Source organism: Manis pentadactyla, chromosome 15 (assembly GCF_030020395.1).
Source record: "Manis pentadactyla isolate mManPen7 chromosome 15, mManPen7.hap1, whole genome shotgun sequence".
Taxonomy (NCBI): Eukaryota; Metazoa; Chordata; class Mammalia; order Pholidota; family Manidae; genus Manis; species Manis pentadactyla.
In genome coordinates this window covers 11,266,161-11,281,907 of record NC_080033.1, presented here as the reverse complement: position 1 = coordinate 11,281,907, position 15,747 = coordinate 11,266,161, and the positions used below count along the sequence as shown (strand labels likewise).

Here is a 15,747-nt window from a genome sequence, read left to right as displayed (position 1 = left end):
TCTCAGCAAAAACCTTACAGGCCAGAAGGCAGTGGCATGATGTATTTAATGTAACGAAGCAGAAGGGCCTTGAACCAAGAATACTCTACCTGGTAAGATTATCATTTAAATTTGAAGGAGGGATTAAACAACTTCCAGATAAGGAAAAGCTGAGAGTATTTACCTCCCACAAACCATCTCTACAGTGTATTTTAGAGGAATTGCTATAGATGGAAGTGTTCCTAAGGTAAAATAGCTGTCACCAGAGGTAATAAAACCACAATAAAGAAAGCAGAACAATTAATTATAAAGCAAATGTGAAATTAAATCAACTACTTCCAAAGTCAGTCAAGGGATATACAAAGAGTACAGAATATGATACCTAATATATGAAGAATGGAGGAGGAAGAAAAAGGAAGAGAAAAAAACACTTTAGATTGTGTTTGTAATAGCATATTAAGTTAAGTTAGACTCTTAGGTAGTAACAAAGTTAACCTTGAACCATTGGTAACCATGAATCTAAGCCTGCAATAGCAGTAAGTACATACCTATTGATAATCACCCTAAATGTAGATGGTCTGAATGCACCAATCAAAAGATATACAGTATCTGAATGGATAAAAAAACAAGACAAGTCTATATGCTGCCTACAAGAAACTCACTTCAAACCCAAATACATACACAGAATAAAAGTGAAGGGATGGAAAAAAATATTTTATGCAATAATAGGGAGAAAAAAGCAGGAGTTGCAGTACTTATATCAGACAAAATAGACTTCAAAACAAAGAAAGTCCCAAGAAACAAAGAAGGACTTACATAATGATAAAGGGGTCAGTCCAACAAGAGGACATAACCATTATAAATATCTATGCACCCAACACAGGAGCACTGACATATGTGAAACAAATACTAACAGAATCAAAAGGGGAAACAGAATGCAATGCATTAATTCTAGGAGACTTCAATACTCCACTCACTCCAAAGAACAGATCAACTAGACAGAAAATAAGTAAGGAGACAGAGTGACTGAACAACACATTAGAACAGATGGACCTAATAGACATCTACAGACTCTATACCCAAAAGCAGCAGAATATACTTTCTTCTCAAGTGCACATAGAACATTTTCAAAAATAGATCATATCCTAGGCCACAAAGAGAGCCTCAGTAAATTCAAAAAGATTGAAATTGTACCAACCAGCTTCTCAGAGCACAAAGGTGTGAAAGTAGAAATAAATTATGCAGAAAAAACAAAAAATCCCACAAATACATGGAGGTTTCACAACATGGTCCTAAGTAACCAATGGATCAATGACCAAATAAAAACAGAAATCAAGCAATATATGGAGACAAATAACAACAATAATTCAAAACCGTAAAATCTATGGGATGCAGCAAAGGCCATGCTAAGAGGGAAGTATATTGCAATACAGGCCTATCTCAGGAAAAAACAATCCCACATGAAAAGTCTAAACTCACAATTAACGAAACTAGAAAAAGAAGAATGAATGAGGTCCGAAGTCAGTAGAAGGAGGGACATAATAAAGACTTGAGCAGAAATAAATAAAATTGAGAAGAATAAAACAATAGAAAGAATTAATGAAAGCAAGTGCTGGTTCTTTGAGAAAATAAACAAAATAGATAAACGCCTAGCCAGACTTATCAAGCAAAAAAGAGAGTCTACACACATAAACAGAATCAGAAATGATGAAGGAAAAATCACTCCAGACAACACAAAAATACAAAGAATTATTAGAGGATACTATGAAAAATTATATGGTAACAAACTGGATAACCCAGAAGAAATGGACAACGTTCTAGAAAAATACAACCTTCCAAGGCTGACCCAGAAAGAAACAGAAAATCTGAAGAGACCAATTACCAGCAAAGAAATTGAACTGGTAATCAAAAAACTACCTAAGAACAAAACTCCTGTACCAGATGGCTTCACCGCTGAATTTTATCAAACATTTAGTGAAGACCTAATACCCATTCTCCTTAAAGTTTTCCAAAAAATAGAAGAGGAGGGAATACTTCCAAACTCATTCTATAAGGCCGGCATCACTCTAATACCAAAACCAGGCAAAGCACCACAAAAAAAGAAAATTACAGACCAATATCCCTGATGAACATAGATATAAAAATACTCAACAAAATATTAGCAAACCAAATTAAAAAATACAGCAAAAAGATCATCCATCATTATCAAGTAGGCTTTATCCCAGGGATGCAAGGATGGTACAATATTTGAAAATCCATCAACATCATCCACCACAACAACAAAAAGAACAAAAATCACATGATCGTCTCAATAGATGCTGAAAAAGCATTTGACAAAATTCAACATCCATTCATGATAAAAACTCACAACAAAATGGGTATAGAGGGCAAGTACCTCAACATAATAAAGGTCATATATGATAAACCCACAGCCAACATCATACTGAACAGCAAGAAGCTGAAAGCCTTTCCTTTCAGATCGGGAACAAGACAAGGATGCCCACTCTCCCCACTTTTACTCAACATAGTTCTGGAGGTTCTTGCCACGGCAATCAGACAACACAAAGAAAAAAAAGGCATCCAGATTGGTAAAGAAGAAGTTAAACTGTCATTGTTTACAGATGACATGATGTTGTACATAAAAAACCCTAAAGAATCCACTCCAAAACTACCTGATCTAATATCTGAATTCAGCAAAGTTGCAGGATACAAAATTAATACACAGAAATCTGTTGCATTCCTATACACTAATGATGAACTAGCATAAAGAGAAATCAGGAAAACAATTCCATTCACAATTTCACCAAAAAGAATAAAATACCTAGGAATAAACCTAAAGAAGGAAGTGAAAGACCTATACTCTGAAACTACAAGACCCTCATGAGAGAAATTAAAGAAGATACTAATAAATGGAATCACATCCTGTGCTCATGGGTAGGAAGAATTAATATTGTCAAAATGGCCATACTACCTAAAGCAATCTAGAGATTCAGTGCAATCCCTATCAAAATACCAACAACATTCTTCAATGAACTAGAGCTAATCATTCTAAAATTCATATGGAACCACAAAAGACCCCAATAACCAAAGCAATCCTGAGAAAGAAGAATGAAGCTGGCAGGATTATGCTCCCCAACTTCAAGCTCTACTACAAAGCCACAGTAATCAAGACAATTGGGTACTGGCACAAGAACAGACCCATAGACCAAAGGAACAGACTAGAGAGCCCAGATATAAAACCAACCATATATGGTCAATTAATACACAATAAAGGAGCCATGGACATACAATGGGGAAATGACAGCCTCTTCAACAGCTGGTGTTGGCAAAACTGGACAGCTACATGCAAGAGAATGAAACTGGATTATTGTCTAACCCCATACACAAAAGTAAACTCAAGATGGATCAAAGACCTGAATGTAAGTCATGAAACCATAAAACTCTTGGAAGACAACATAGGCAAAAATCTCCTAAATATAAACAAGAGCAACTTTTTCCTGAACGCATCTCCTTGAGCAAGGGAAACAAAAGCAAAAACACATGGGATTACATCAAACTGAAAAGCTTCTGTACAGCAAAGGAAACCATCAGTGGAACAAGAAGGCATCTTACAGTATGGGAGAATATATTTGTAAATGACATATCCGACAAGGTGTTAACGTCCAAAATATGTAAAGAACTCACACACCTCAACACCCAAAAAGCAAATAACCCGAATAAAAAATGGGTGGAGGATATGAAGAAACAATTCTCCAAAGAAGAAATTCAGATGGCCAACAGGCATATGAAAAGATGCTCCACAACACTAATTATCAGGGAAATGCAAATAAAAACCACAGTGAGATATCACCTCACACCAGTTAGGATGGCCAGTATCTAAAAGACTAAGAACAACAAATGCTGGCAAGGATGCAAAGAAAGGGGAACCCTCCTACACTGCTGGTGGAAATGTAAGCTAGTCCAACCATTGTGGAAAGCAATATGGAGGTTCCTCAAAAAACTAAAAATAGAAATACCATTTGACCCAGGAATTCCACTCCTAGGAATTTACCCAAAGAATACAAGTTCTCAGATTCAAAGAGACATATGCACCCCTATGTTTATTGTAGCACTATTTACAATAGCCAAGATATGGAAGCAACCTAAGGCTCCATCAGTAGATGAATGGATAAAGAAGAGGTGGTACATATACACATGGAATACTATTCAGTCATAAGAAGAATACAAATCCTACCATTTGCAACAACATGGATGGAGCTGGAGGATATTATGTTCAGTGAAATAAGCCAGGCAGAGAAAGATAAGTGCCAAATGATTTCCCTCATTTGTGGAGAATAACAACGAAGCAAAACTGAAGAAACAGAACAGCAACAGACTCACAAACTCCAGGAAGGAACTAGAGGTTACCAAAGGGGAGGGGTGGGGGAAGGCGGGTGGAGAGGGAGGGAGAAGGGGATTGAGGGGTATTATGCTTAGTATACATGGTGTAGGGGGTCACAGGGAAGACAGTGTAGCACAGACAAGGCAAATAGTGACTCTGTGGCATCTTACTACACTAAAGGACAGTGACTGTAATCGGGTATGGGGGAGAATCGATAATATTGGTGAACGTAGTAACCACATTGTTTTTTCATGTGAAATCTTCATAAATAAGAGTGTATATCAAGAATATATAAATACATACATACATACATACATACATACGTACATACATAAAATAAATAAATCCTGGGAATTTCACTGCTTAATGTTTAGACCCCAAAACTGAAAAGTGGAAAGGAATTCTGCCCAAATCACTCTCTACCCAGAGGAGATGGCCCTTCTCCTTTCTTGCTTGGATTCTCATCCCCAAATACTTTTCAAACGGTAACAACCGCTCCTAGTTACCACACCGAACACCTACTATGTCTAGAACTTCATGTGTGTGACCATAACGAATGCTTCCCCAACAAGCCTGTGAGCAGCCACTGCTACTATCCCCGTTTACAGAGCAGGAAACCGAGTGCAGAGAGAAGTCACTTATGCCTAAGGCCCCACAGCAGGTGGTGTGACACGGATCCACACTAACCACGTGGCAGTGTATTTTCCAACAACAGTCACAACAAATTTGCCCACATGCTCTTCCAGAACCTTGTCACTCCCAAAGTGGAGTCTGTGTTCTCTCCCCTTAGCCTGGGAAGACCTCTGTGACAACCTGGACAGACAGAATTCCACAGAAGCAATGCTGTGTGGTTGTGGTTTCCAAGACCAGCTCCAAAAAGGCAACACAGCTTCCTCCTGGCTCGCTTGCTCTCTCTCAGTTCGCACTGCACCACCTTTTAAGAAGTCCAGCTCTCCTGCAGCCTCCATGCTGGAGAAACCCTATGGGGAGGGCTTATGACCACACGAAAGAAAGAGCTGGCTGGCCAGTCTCCTGGTGTTACCGCTCCAGACACCATCTGATGCAACAGCATGAGACACTCTGGAGCCAGACCCACCCGGCTAAGCCTCTCTTAAGTTCCTGACCTACAAAACCCATGACAGATACTAAATAATTGTAAATTTTAAGCCACTAAATTTTGGAGTAATTTGTTACACAGCAATAGATAACTGATACAACCACTATGATATGCTCAGGGAACAGTTGCTATGGGCTCACAATTTCCAGTATCTCCACACGAGCCCCTGGAAGTACTTACTAATCAATATTTAAACCCTCAAATAATTTGTTTTCCACCTCTGGTCTGAGATCTGAAATTGTGTGTGTGAATAAGGAAGTTGGGGGTACTGAATAGTTCTGAGGGTTCAGAGCTCTTTAGAGTGGGGATTTCTGAATCCTTGTGTGGAGACTGATGTCTTCACAGGACAGGTGTCTTACTTGTCTGGAATCCATTCTCCCTGCTTCTGATAACAGCATCCCACATTCCCTTTGGGGAGCTTCTCTTGGACACTGGATAACTCAGTGTCCCACCCTCCCCTGGACAAAGGGAAGACAGTGACCCAAGACAGTCCCATGCCCTCTCATCAGCATTTGAACCCAAAGCATCGGGAGGTGGATTCATCTTCGCAGTGTTGCCCTGAAGGAACTGTTATCTGGCACAGCATCGCCAGGCTGCCTTGCTCTGTGCCCTTTCTGATGCTTAATGCTCTGATTGCCCCTTGATTTTGTGAGAATCCTCATCTGCTTCCATTAATTTTACTTTGGATTTAAGCTAACCAGACTATGTTTCTGTTGCCAGCAACCAGGAACACTGGCTACTGGAGGGGACTGAGACTGTGGCTTCCTACCAACTTGGGCAGGGTCTGAGGTCAGGGTCTAAACGACATGGCAGAATAAAGATTCTATTTTCCACTATCTTCTGCAGCTAGGGATGTTCGTGTGACTGGGTTCAGGCCAAAGATATATAACTGGAAGTGTTGCGTGGCTCCCAAAAATGAGAGCGCATGCCTCCCTCCTTTATGCAGTTGGAATGAAGATGTGAAGGCTGGAGTGTGGGTAACCATGTGGGATCATGGAGGGGCAGCCATACTCCAGTGCAGAAACAAGATAAAGGAGCTGCGGTCCTTGACGAGCGGGGAAGAGCCACAGCTATGGCCCTCTGCCTGCCTCTGGAAGCCTTTTACATGCAACAGAAACACACATCTACCTCACTGAAGTGACTGGTAGCAGGGGGTTTCTGTCATAAGCCTTAGAATTCTAACTGAGAGGATGCTTCTGAGAAGACAGTCTCTTTGTGGCTTTTATCACATTCCCAGAGGGAACCTTGATCCCCCCCACTTCCAAAAGTTAAAAGGCTGTAGGCACAATGAATCAAGGCTGAAGGAAGAGTGGGTGCCCTGGGGTTATTGCTTGAGAAGGGCCCATGGAGCCTGCTGGGGCCAGGGAAGTTTACAGCTTGTCCTAGGTGGGGTTTCTGCATCAGCAAAAATTCATGGAGCTGCACCTGGACCATCTGCACACATTACTGTATGTATATGATTCTCCAAGAGAAAAATTAGAGAAACATGAGGAACTCCAGATAATGTAGAGGATGTTAACTAATGTTTTCCTGAGCACTTCCTAAGTGCCAGGCATTGTTCTAAATGCTCTGCATTAATCCACTCGTCTCACAGAATCCTCTAAGTTAGGAGCTATAAGTACATCCCCTTTTCCAGATGAGGACCCGGGGCACAGAGGGGTGAAGTGAGTGACTTGCCTGACTCCACACACCCGGCTCGGGGCGGGGCTGGAATGTCAGGGCAAGGAGAGGAGAGTTGGCCTTGGGCTTTGGCGATACTCACGGAGTCCTTGAGCGCCAGAAAACAGTGGCAGATCCAGCGGCGGGTGGTCCCGTCACGGCAGATGTAGGAGAAAGCCTTGTCCAGGTTGCGGTCAGGAGCACAAAAGGAGACCTTTTCGATGGTCTGGTCTACCAGCAGGTCCTGGGAGAGGCCGGGGAGGCCAAGAGAGGAATGGGAACTGGCTTTCATGTACTCACCCCACATTCCCTGAGTGTCTGCTCTCTATCCTGTCCTGAACAGGATGGGCACCCAGCACTCACTGAAACAGCTGTGGGCCCTTCTGGCATGGGGCTCCCAGTTCAGTGTGGGAATCAGACCTCTCACCAGATGGAGACAGCTCAGCATCACAGCCACGTGTAACAAGGACAGCACAGGCAGAGGGGTCAGGGCTGGGTGGGGGAGACACAGGGGCCCATGGGAGCCAAGAGGTGGGCGGTGCCTGAACCAACTTCAGGAGGAGTCAGGCAAAACTTCCCGGAGGAGGTATTAACTAGGCAAAAAGGCAGGGAACAGTGTTTCAGGCGAGGGAACTACCTGTGCAAAAGTGGCCAACCTGTTGGATCGCTGACCTAATTCTCACTGGAGGCTGTGACCTCCCTGGGCAGTCCCTGGGCAGGGGCTTCCGCGGTGAGCAGACACCCAGATTCTGGCCCCGCAGGACTCCCATCTGGCTGGGCAGACTGACAGTCAGCACGTACCAGCTGACACCACTGATCTGAGCACTGACGCTGGACCAGGCATACTTCCAAAGTATTTGCACATCTCTTCTCACTTAATGGTAGGGCCATTTTTATCTCCATTTTACAGATGAGGGGACAGAGACATAGAGGGTTAAAGCTCATACCCAAGGTCACCCAGCTGGTGAGCTGGGCTGGCACTGGAGCTGAGGTGGCTGCTCCAGTTTGTGCTCTCACCCACCATCTATGCCAGCTCACAAAGGAGCAGAGAACTCAGTCCTGAGTTACGACTGGAGTGTGCCACGGTGCGGGAGGTGCCCATGGGCTAGACGGCCCCTGGGGGTGGCACATCCCGGAGATGCATGGGAAGCGTCCTCAGCCCTGACTCGAGCGGGGACTGGAGGGAGCCCCGCTGATGCCCACCCCCACGGGCTGCCTACCTTGGTCTTGTCATCCACCACTCGGAGTCCGTCTGCTGACACCCAAAGAACGGACTTCACGGACTTCCGGCCCATCTGCGGTGGGGGGGGAGGATAGATAAACGGGGCCTGGCCAGGGCCGCCTCTTCCGGGCTGACCTCACCCACTCCCTGCTCCCCCCTTCACTCACCGCCTTCAGCTTCTTCACAGCATCCTCACACACGTGCATCCCGCGGGACTCCTCCACTTCCACGTGGCCCAGGTACTGGGGGCGATGGGGGGAGGACATGGAATAAGCACAGGGATCAGTAATTCCTCGTGTCCACTGAGCGGCTGTGACGCATCACACAGTGTCTTAAGTGCATCACACGTACTCACTCACTCTGACCTCAACTCCGCAAGGTGGGTGCCCCATTCCCACCCGAGACATTCAGGTGAGAAAACTGCAACACAGAGATAGTGATTCCCATGGTGCCTCCATGCCTGGGCCTTAACACATCCCTGCTGTCCTTCCGTGTGCCAGTGTCTGGGTCTGGGGACTGGCCCATACAATGACTGATGGGTGGAATGGCTATTTCCCCGAGTTCCCCAGTGGCAGCAAGCGCAGGTGCCCCCGGCTGTAGTTCGGTAACACAACTTTGTCTCCGCGAGCATTTCCTGTACCTCCTGATGGACCTCTCACACTTGGGGTCTGCTTCCAGAGGAAGAGAAAATAAGGCGGGAGGGTTGTGACCATCCCCTGCCATCTCCCAGTCAGGAGAGCGCCGAGTCCAGGATTTGAACTTGAATCCTGCTGTCTCCTTTACAAACATATGTTGTAAAGAGGCAGGCTGGTCTAAACTAGAAGGCACTTAACAGTAAAGACCTTTGCAAATGCGACAGAATTTTTGTGACCTTCCAGTGTCCTTTGGAAATTGGAGCTCCCACAGAATGAGGTGACTCCAGGAAGGATGTCCCCTCCAGGTAATTTTTCTTAGTCCAAGAGAAAGTGTGTTGGTTTTCAAATCTACCTTTGAAGGACCAGGCTATGGTGAGTCGGGCTCTTCCAGGTTCCACAGGTCTTTGGGGACGCGAAGCCCCTTCCACACAGCCCAGGGCCTCAGCCACCTCGGCCAGGGCCCCAGGCCCCGCATGCGCACAGCCGCTGCTCGTGCCCTGCCCACTCACCCTCACTGGGAAGCTGCACGTGCCCTTGCGCACTGCGTCCTCGTCCGCCTGCCACTGGTGCGGGCGCGATGCCTCGGGCACGTAGGCTGGCTTCCGCCGTCGCAGGCTCTGCCGTAACTTGTTCATGGTGCCTGCCCCGTCTGGTGACACAGAACAGGGGTGCTGGTCAGAGCCATGGAGCACAAGGGGCATGGGCACAGTGCTCAGGGAGCACAGGGTCAGATAACATGGAAGCAGGGTCACAGGCTCAGAGGGTCACTGGGTCAGAGGACATGGCATTTGGGTAACAAGGACCCGCAGCAATTGGAGACATGAGGAAAGTGGGCAACAGAAGACAGGGGAGTGGGAGAGTCAACAGTGGGAACTCAGAGGACATGGGGCTAAGGGGGTGGAGGTCTGAGATGGTGGTCATGAGGCGCAGGTTTTAGAGGCCTGGAGATTGGGGATGTGACAGTCAAGAGGCATGAGGATCCAAAGTAATGGAAAGTTGGAGCATTGGAGAGCTTTGGAGGGAGAGAGGACACAGAAATCAGGTAATGACCTCATGGCTTTTGTGGGTACAAGGTCAGGAGATGAGTGGTCAGAGGGCAGGAGGTTGGAGTTCCATGGGTTAGCCACAGGGGATGTGGGGACATGGGTCTGCCTTAGAAGGTCCAGGGATTGTGGTCCTAGAGCTCAGGTCAGAGGGTGCAGGGACAGGGGCTTGTCTCTATGCCTGTGAGGTACTGCCCTTCCGACAACTGTGTGCTTGTCTAAGGCAGGGGCCCATGGGCGGTGTGCACCTGGGACCATCAGAGGTAAGGGTGGGGGTGGAGGTGGCCAGCTACTAAGAAAGTCTTCACTGACTAATAAGCTATACTGACAGCCCTGGAGGAGGGTGAGGGGATGCCGAGGAGAGCACCAAGAGCAGATGGGGACTGCATGTGTGTGTGCGTGTGCACGTACGCGCATGCGTGCATGCAGCTGGTACATTCTTGAGGTGTCTGTGAGGGTGTCTAGATCTGAGCATGCAACTATTACCTATGAGTGTGTGTATTTCTGGAGGCTGTACAGAAGGATGCATGTCTGAGAATGGTTGTTTATGAGTGTGTGTTTGTGAATGTTGTTCATGAGGTAGTCTGTGTCCAAGAGTGTGGTTGTTCTCCATGAGGGTAGGTCCCTGAAGGTTGCTGCTGAAGGGCAGCTATATGTGAGTGTGGGTGTGGGTGTGTGTCAGGCAATGCTGATATCGAGGATGTGTCTTCGTTTGAAGTGAAGCTGTTGTCCTTGAAAGGGTATGTGGATGACTGTTGTCTTTGAAGCTGTATGTCTGTGAAGGTGTGTCTACTGTCTGATGACTGATGCCTATGACACTGTGTGTCTGTGAGAGTTAACCAAGAGACCACGTCTGTGGCCAACAGTGCAACTGCTGGTGGTGAGGTTGTGTGTCTGTGTCAGAGCGTGTGGCTGTGTTGTGAGAGTATGGGTCCTTGAGTGCTGTTGTGGGACTGTGTCTGTACGGAACCTGTGCATCTGTGAGGGTGTGTAAGAACATGAGGTTGTTGTCTTGCATTGTGGGTGTTCTTTGTGAGACTGTGTGTCTGAGCCACACAAAAGTGTAGCTCTTTATGAGATGTGGGGCCATGGGTGCTGTTTGTGAGGCTTCATCTGCGATCTGTGCATGTCATCTGGGAGACTGTGTAAGAGTACACCCGAGAATCCCAAAGACGTGACATGTGGTGTCTGTGGTGGCCTGAATGAGTGGGTCTAGGTGTTGTCTGGGAATGTGTCTATGTTCATGTGACCCTGCCCCTGTGGATATGGGGACGTTGGTGTGTCAGTGTGTGTTGCTGCATCCAGTGTGTGTGTCTGGGAACATGTGGGGCTTTGATGGTATGGAGTATGCAGGGGAGACATTTGAGGGTCCATTCATGAGTGTGATTAGGCCTGTGTGACTGCAGGGACAGTTCCTCTGGTCGTGCCAGGCAAAGCCACCCACTGACCCAGCCCTTGCCCTGCCCCCAGCTGGTCACTCACCTGGCTCCGTCCTGGAGGTGTCAGGGGGCCCCAGGGCCCCACAGGGGGCTGGGGGCAGATGATGCTCAGGCCTCCTGGGTCCACCCTGCCCAAGGGGGTAGGAGAAGGTGAAGAGCTGGTTTGGGGTGGGCCCCTACGTCACCTCCTCTTTGGACATCAGCCAAGCCCCCTCCATCTCAGGCTCCCTGATGAGAGCCCTGGTTGTCATAACAACTGTTACTAGGGAAATCAACCACCTGGTTGCAAGGGCCCAGGAATGAGTAGATGTGTTTCAGGGGCATTTGTTGGGGTTGTCCTGGCCTCAGGAGGCCCTCGGTACCTACAGGGATGGGGTAAGGAGGGAGGGGCTGTCCTCTAGACACATGTCTGGGGCTAACACAAACACACACTCACAGGTAGGCATGCAACTCATGTCTACAGTTGTCCCTAGCACTTGGCACCAGCTCTGCACCTCTAGTGACACCTAGACACAACAACAGCTACACACACCAGATCCACAACAGGCACAGCCACTATACAGTCATCTGGTCACACACCCATGCTCAAAGACACACAGTCTCTGCTAGGGACATTTGTCTGCATGCATGAAGAGTCCCAGCCTGTCTAGGCACTGCCACAAACATCTGGTCTCATCAGCTACTGATATTTGGGCACTTGTGTTTCCTCAGCCACATACAAAGAGCTGGGCCCAAGCACCCACCGTCCCCGCCCAGAGCAGCACATGTCCAACCACACCCAAAGACAGTTATGTTTCCTCAGGCACCCACCCAAGACCTCACATCACAGACCTGCCCACATGGAATCACACCCAGTTACAGGTCACCTGCTAGGACCAAGTCACATACAGACACGACCACAGCCACACACGTCATCACACATGGCTGCACTGCTGCATGTTGACATCTGGTCAAAGAGCACGATGACATTTGGTCACACACAGCCACTCCCAGTCACAGTCACTTGTGTTCAATCATCTACAGGAAAACAGCTTCACATGGACACTCAACACCAACTGTATTAGACACACCAACATACCTTTTTTGGTCACATGGTCACATATACCCAGTTATACAGGCACACATTCGGTCACAGTATCAGCCACACTTACATGGAGTCCTCTGTACCCAGTCACACACAGAGACACTGATGGCCACGGCCCATGCATTATGGAGAAACAGGCATGCACGCTCAAGACATGCATACAACCACCACGGACACTGTCCCCAAAGATGGCCACATGCAAATACAGCCAGCCAGTTGGTGGTTCAGTCACAGCCATACACATTTCAGAAACGGTCACATATGTAAAGTCAGTATCAGTGTCCACATTACCCAGCTATATGTCACAGGAAGAATAGTATCACCCAATGTGCTATACCCAGTTGTACCATGTCACACCATTACAGAGAAACACAGTCCTTTTGCATGAAAACACACAAGTCACACAGACAAGTATGTGGCCACACAAAATTATAGCTCCATGTGGACAGACACAGTACCTCACACATGGAGACATCAGCATACAATTTCCATTTCACACACACGAGCACAGTCAGGTGTATGCTCAGAAAGACAGTGGCCCAGACATAGCATTCAGAGCTGTGTTTACACCAAAGACACGGTTCCTGATAGAGCTGTGCACACAGTCAGGAGACAAGCCACTCTGTTACATCACACAGATTCAAACACTTGTAGTCCAGCCTGCACATGGACACACACACACACACACCAGTCACACAGCCACAGACAAACTCTCACAGACTATGACACAGGCACAAGTACATATAGTCATTGAGGGTCACAGACATGCAGGTCACACACAAACAGAAGCCACAGTCACATACAACCCCCCAACACAAACACACAAAGTAGACGTGTCTATTGCTTGAGTCATATGTAATGAAACAACCCACTATTAACAGTCATTCAGGGTTCAGACCCCAAGTCAAATACATAATCCAAATCACACATACACAACTATAAAAGCAGATAATCGCTCAGTGTCAACACACCAAGCTGGATGTAGTCATTCATACAACACTGGTCACACATGCAGATGTCATTAACAACCACTGTCCTACACACATACAAGTCTATTACACAATCCATTACATCGGCACAATCTGATTCTACTTGCAATGGCAGTACCACACCCAGAGTTGCAGGGACAGCTGTGTGTCACACAGACACATGTGTGACAAACATATAAAGTCAGACACAACCACAAACATTCAGAGTCACTGAGATGCACATGGACACAGAATCATAGACACAACTCCATTTACAGTCACAACTCCACCCACATCTCCAGTCAGCCACACACATGCCCAACCTGACTCAACATATACACTGTCACATAGCCAGTTATAGTTACCAAGGCACACCAGCAGGGTCACAAAAGATGTAATCACAGACACAACCAGTCACAACCATGAACATAACTCAGGCACACGGTTCTGTAAAAGTACAGGGTTCTGCATAGTGAGCAGTTGTCATATACACACACAGTCACACAAATGTTTTGGGGTCACATACAGACAAATCACATTTTGAGAGACAACCACAAGCCTGAATCACAGACACACACACAGGATCCTCATAGTCACCAGCTGTAGCACACATACACATACACATACGCACACAGCCAGTCACACAAACCCAGGGTCACACTCTTAGCAACCTCCCCATCGCGTGCTTTCCCCCTTCCCCCCAGGTACCACACACAAAGCCGCCGTCACCGCAGACGCTGCAGACAGACAGGGCTGCACTCGGTCCCTGGGGAGTCGCAACCCCCACCCCTACAGCGTGAATCCTGGAGCCTGGGGGACCAGAACTGGAGGGAGAGGCAGCACACTGTCTGTGGGTGGGGCTGCTCCCAGACAGATGGGCAGCCCCAGAGACCCTTGACCAAGCATTTTGGGGGTTGCCTGAAATTTCCCTATTTTATTCAGGCAGGTGGGGAGGGGTGGAGCCCCAGGACAGGGACCTTGTTTTGAAAAGGGACTATTCCTGGGATGCCGCCCAAGTATTGGGGGGGATGTGCCCAAGATGCCTCTGTAGCCTGGGGACAGACTGTGCCAGGAATACCCTCAGGCCTTGACTTGGTGGGGAAACTGTGCCCACAGACCCCATCATAAGACCTTGCCTACAGGATTGTTGTGCTCAGAGACCCCCTCAGGCAGGGAGGAGTGGGGATTGCTTCTGGTCTGGAATCGCCTCCTGGAAGCCTTGGCTTGATATGGGGGTTGCTCCCGACAACATTCCCAAAACCTTGCCTAGGGAGTTGTACCTAGAATCTGTCACCCGTCCTTGATTTTTTGGGGCGAAGGTCTGTCTGGGATCCCCACCTCCAGGGCTTTGGCTATGCCCGAGATCCCTGACCTCCCAAGCTTTGGCTTGGTGGGGGCCAGTTCTCGGACGCCCCCCTCCCAGGCCCACCCTCCCGAACCTTGGCACCCACTCTCCATCCGGGCGTCGCGGCCGCCTCCCACCCTCCGCCACATCAGCAGCGCCGCCCCCCACCCGAGCCCCCCTCTCCCGCCCTTCTCACGCTGGCCGCCGCGCTGCGGGACATCCAGGGCCCGGGCGCCCCCGCCTCCCGCGGTCCCGGCTGGGCCCGGCTCCCCGAGTGCTGCTGCCTTAGCGGTGGCGGCGCGGTCTGACGCGGGCCGGGGGCCGGTGCGGGTTGCACGCGCGCGAGCCTGCTCCGCTCCCCCGAGGATTCCGTTCCGGGGGCGGGGAAGCGCCCCTCCCGCCTCCGCCCCGCCCATTGGCCCTCCGCCTGCTGGATATGCAAAAACACCCCGCCCAGGCACCGCCCCCTGGCCTGCAGGCCTCGCCCACACGCAAATGACCCTGCCTTTCCCGGTGCGGCCACCGCCACGCCACGCCCATTGGCCGGTCGCTGGCTGGGCGTGCCGAAGATCCTCGCTGAGCCCTTCCTCCAGGTCCATCCAAGCGTGGGCTTCTTTCCCTTCCGTAACCCTGATCTCAGTTCCTTGTCTATACCTCGGTCCGAAGGAGTTGCCTCGGGAAGCGTCTTGCTGGCCCACATGCCCAAATCTTCCAGCTAACCCCACGGTTCTCCCAGCCCAGCGGGGGCGGGCAGAAGCGGTGACGATGCACTTTTTGCAAAGGATGGGAGGGAGAAAGAACAGACCCCGGCGTCCCCGTGCGCCACGGGTTCGACTTGGGGGAGGGGAGGGGGCGCTGGGCTAGGCCCAGGGCGC

General features: G+C 48.6%; 1 protein-coding gene across 4 annotated transcripts in view; it reads right to left on the bottom strand.

Annotated features, from left to right (window-relative positions):
* The window catches only part of NUMBL (NUMB like endocytic adaptor protein), a 29,564-nt gene extending 13,899 nt beyond the window's left edge, over positions 1–15,665 (bottom strand). The window contains exons 1-6 of one of the 4 annotated variants that reach the window (XM_057493109.1): positions 15,527–15,665; positions 11,519–11,603; positions 9,503–9,642; positions 8,526–8,600; positions 8,357–8,431; positions 7,240–7,380 (exon numbers count right to left, since the gene is read on the bottom strand). In XM_057493109.1, coding sequence (XP_057349092.1) covers positions 7,240–7,380; positions 8,357–8,431; positions 8,526–8,600; positions 9,503–9,628 — 417 coding nt within the window. In that variant the 5' untranslated portion in view covers positions 9,629–9,642; positions 11,519–11,603; positions 15,527–15,665. Of the gene's footprint in view, positions 1–7,239; positions 7,381–8,356; positions 8,432–8,525; positions 8,601–8,723; positions 9,481–9,502; positions 9,643–11,518; positions 11,604–15,068; positions 15,289–15,526 lie in introns of those variants that run through there. The other 3 variants (XM_057493108.1, XM_036896500.2, XM_057493110.1) reach the window with 3 other exon arrangements.
* Positions 15,666–15,747: the final 82 nt, after the last annotated feature.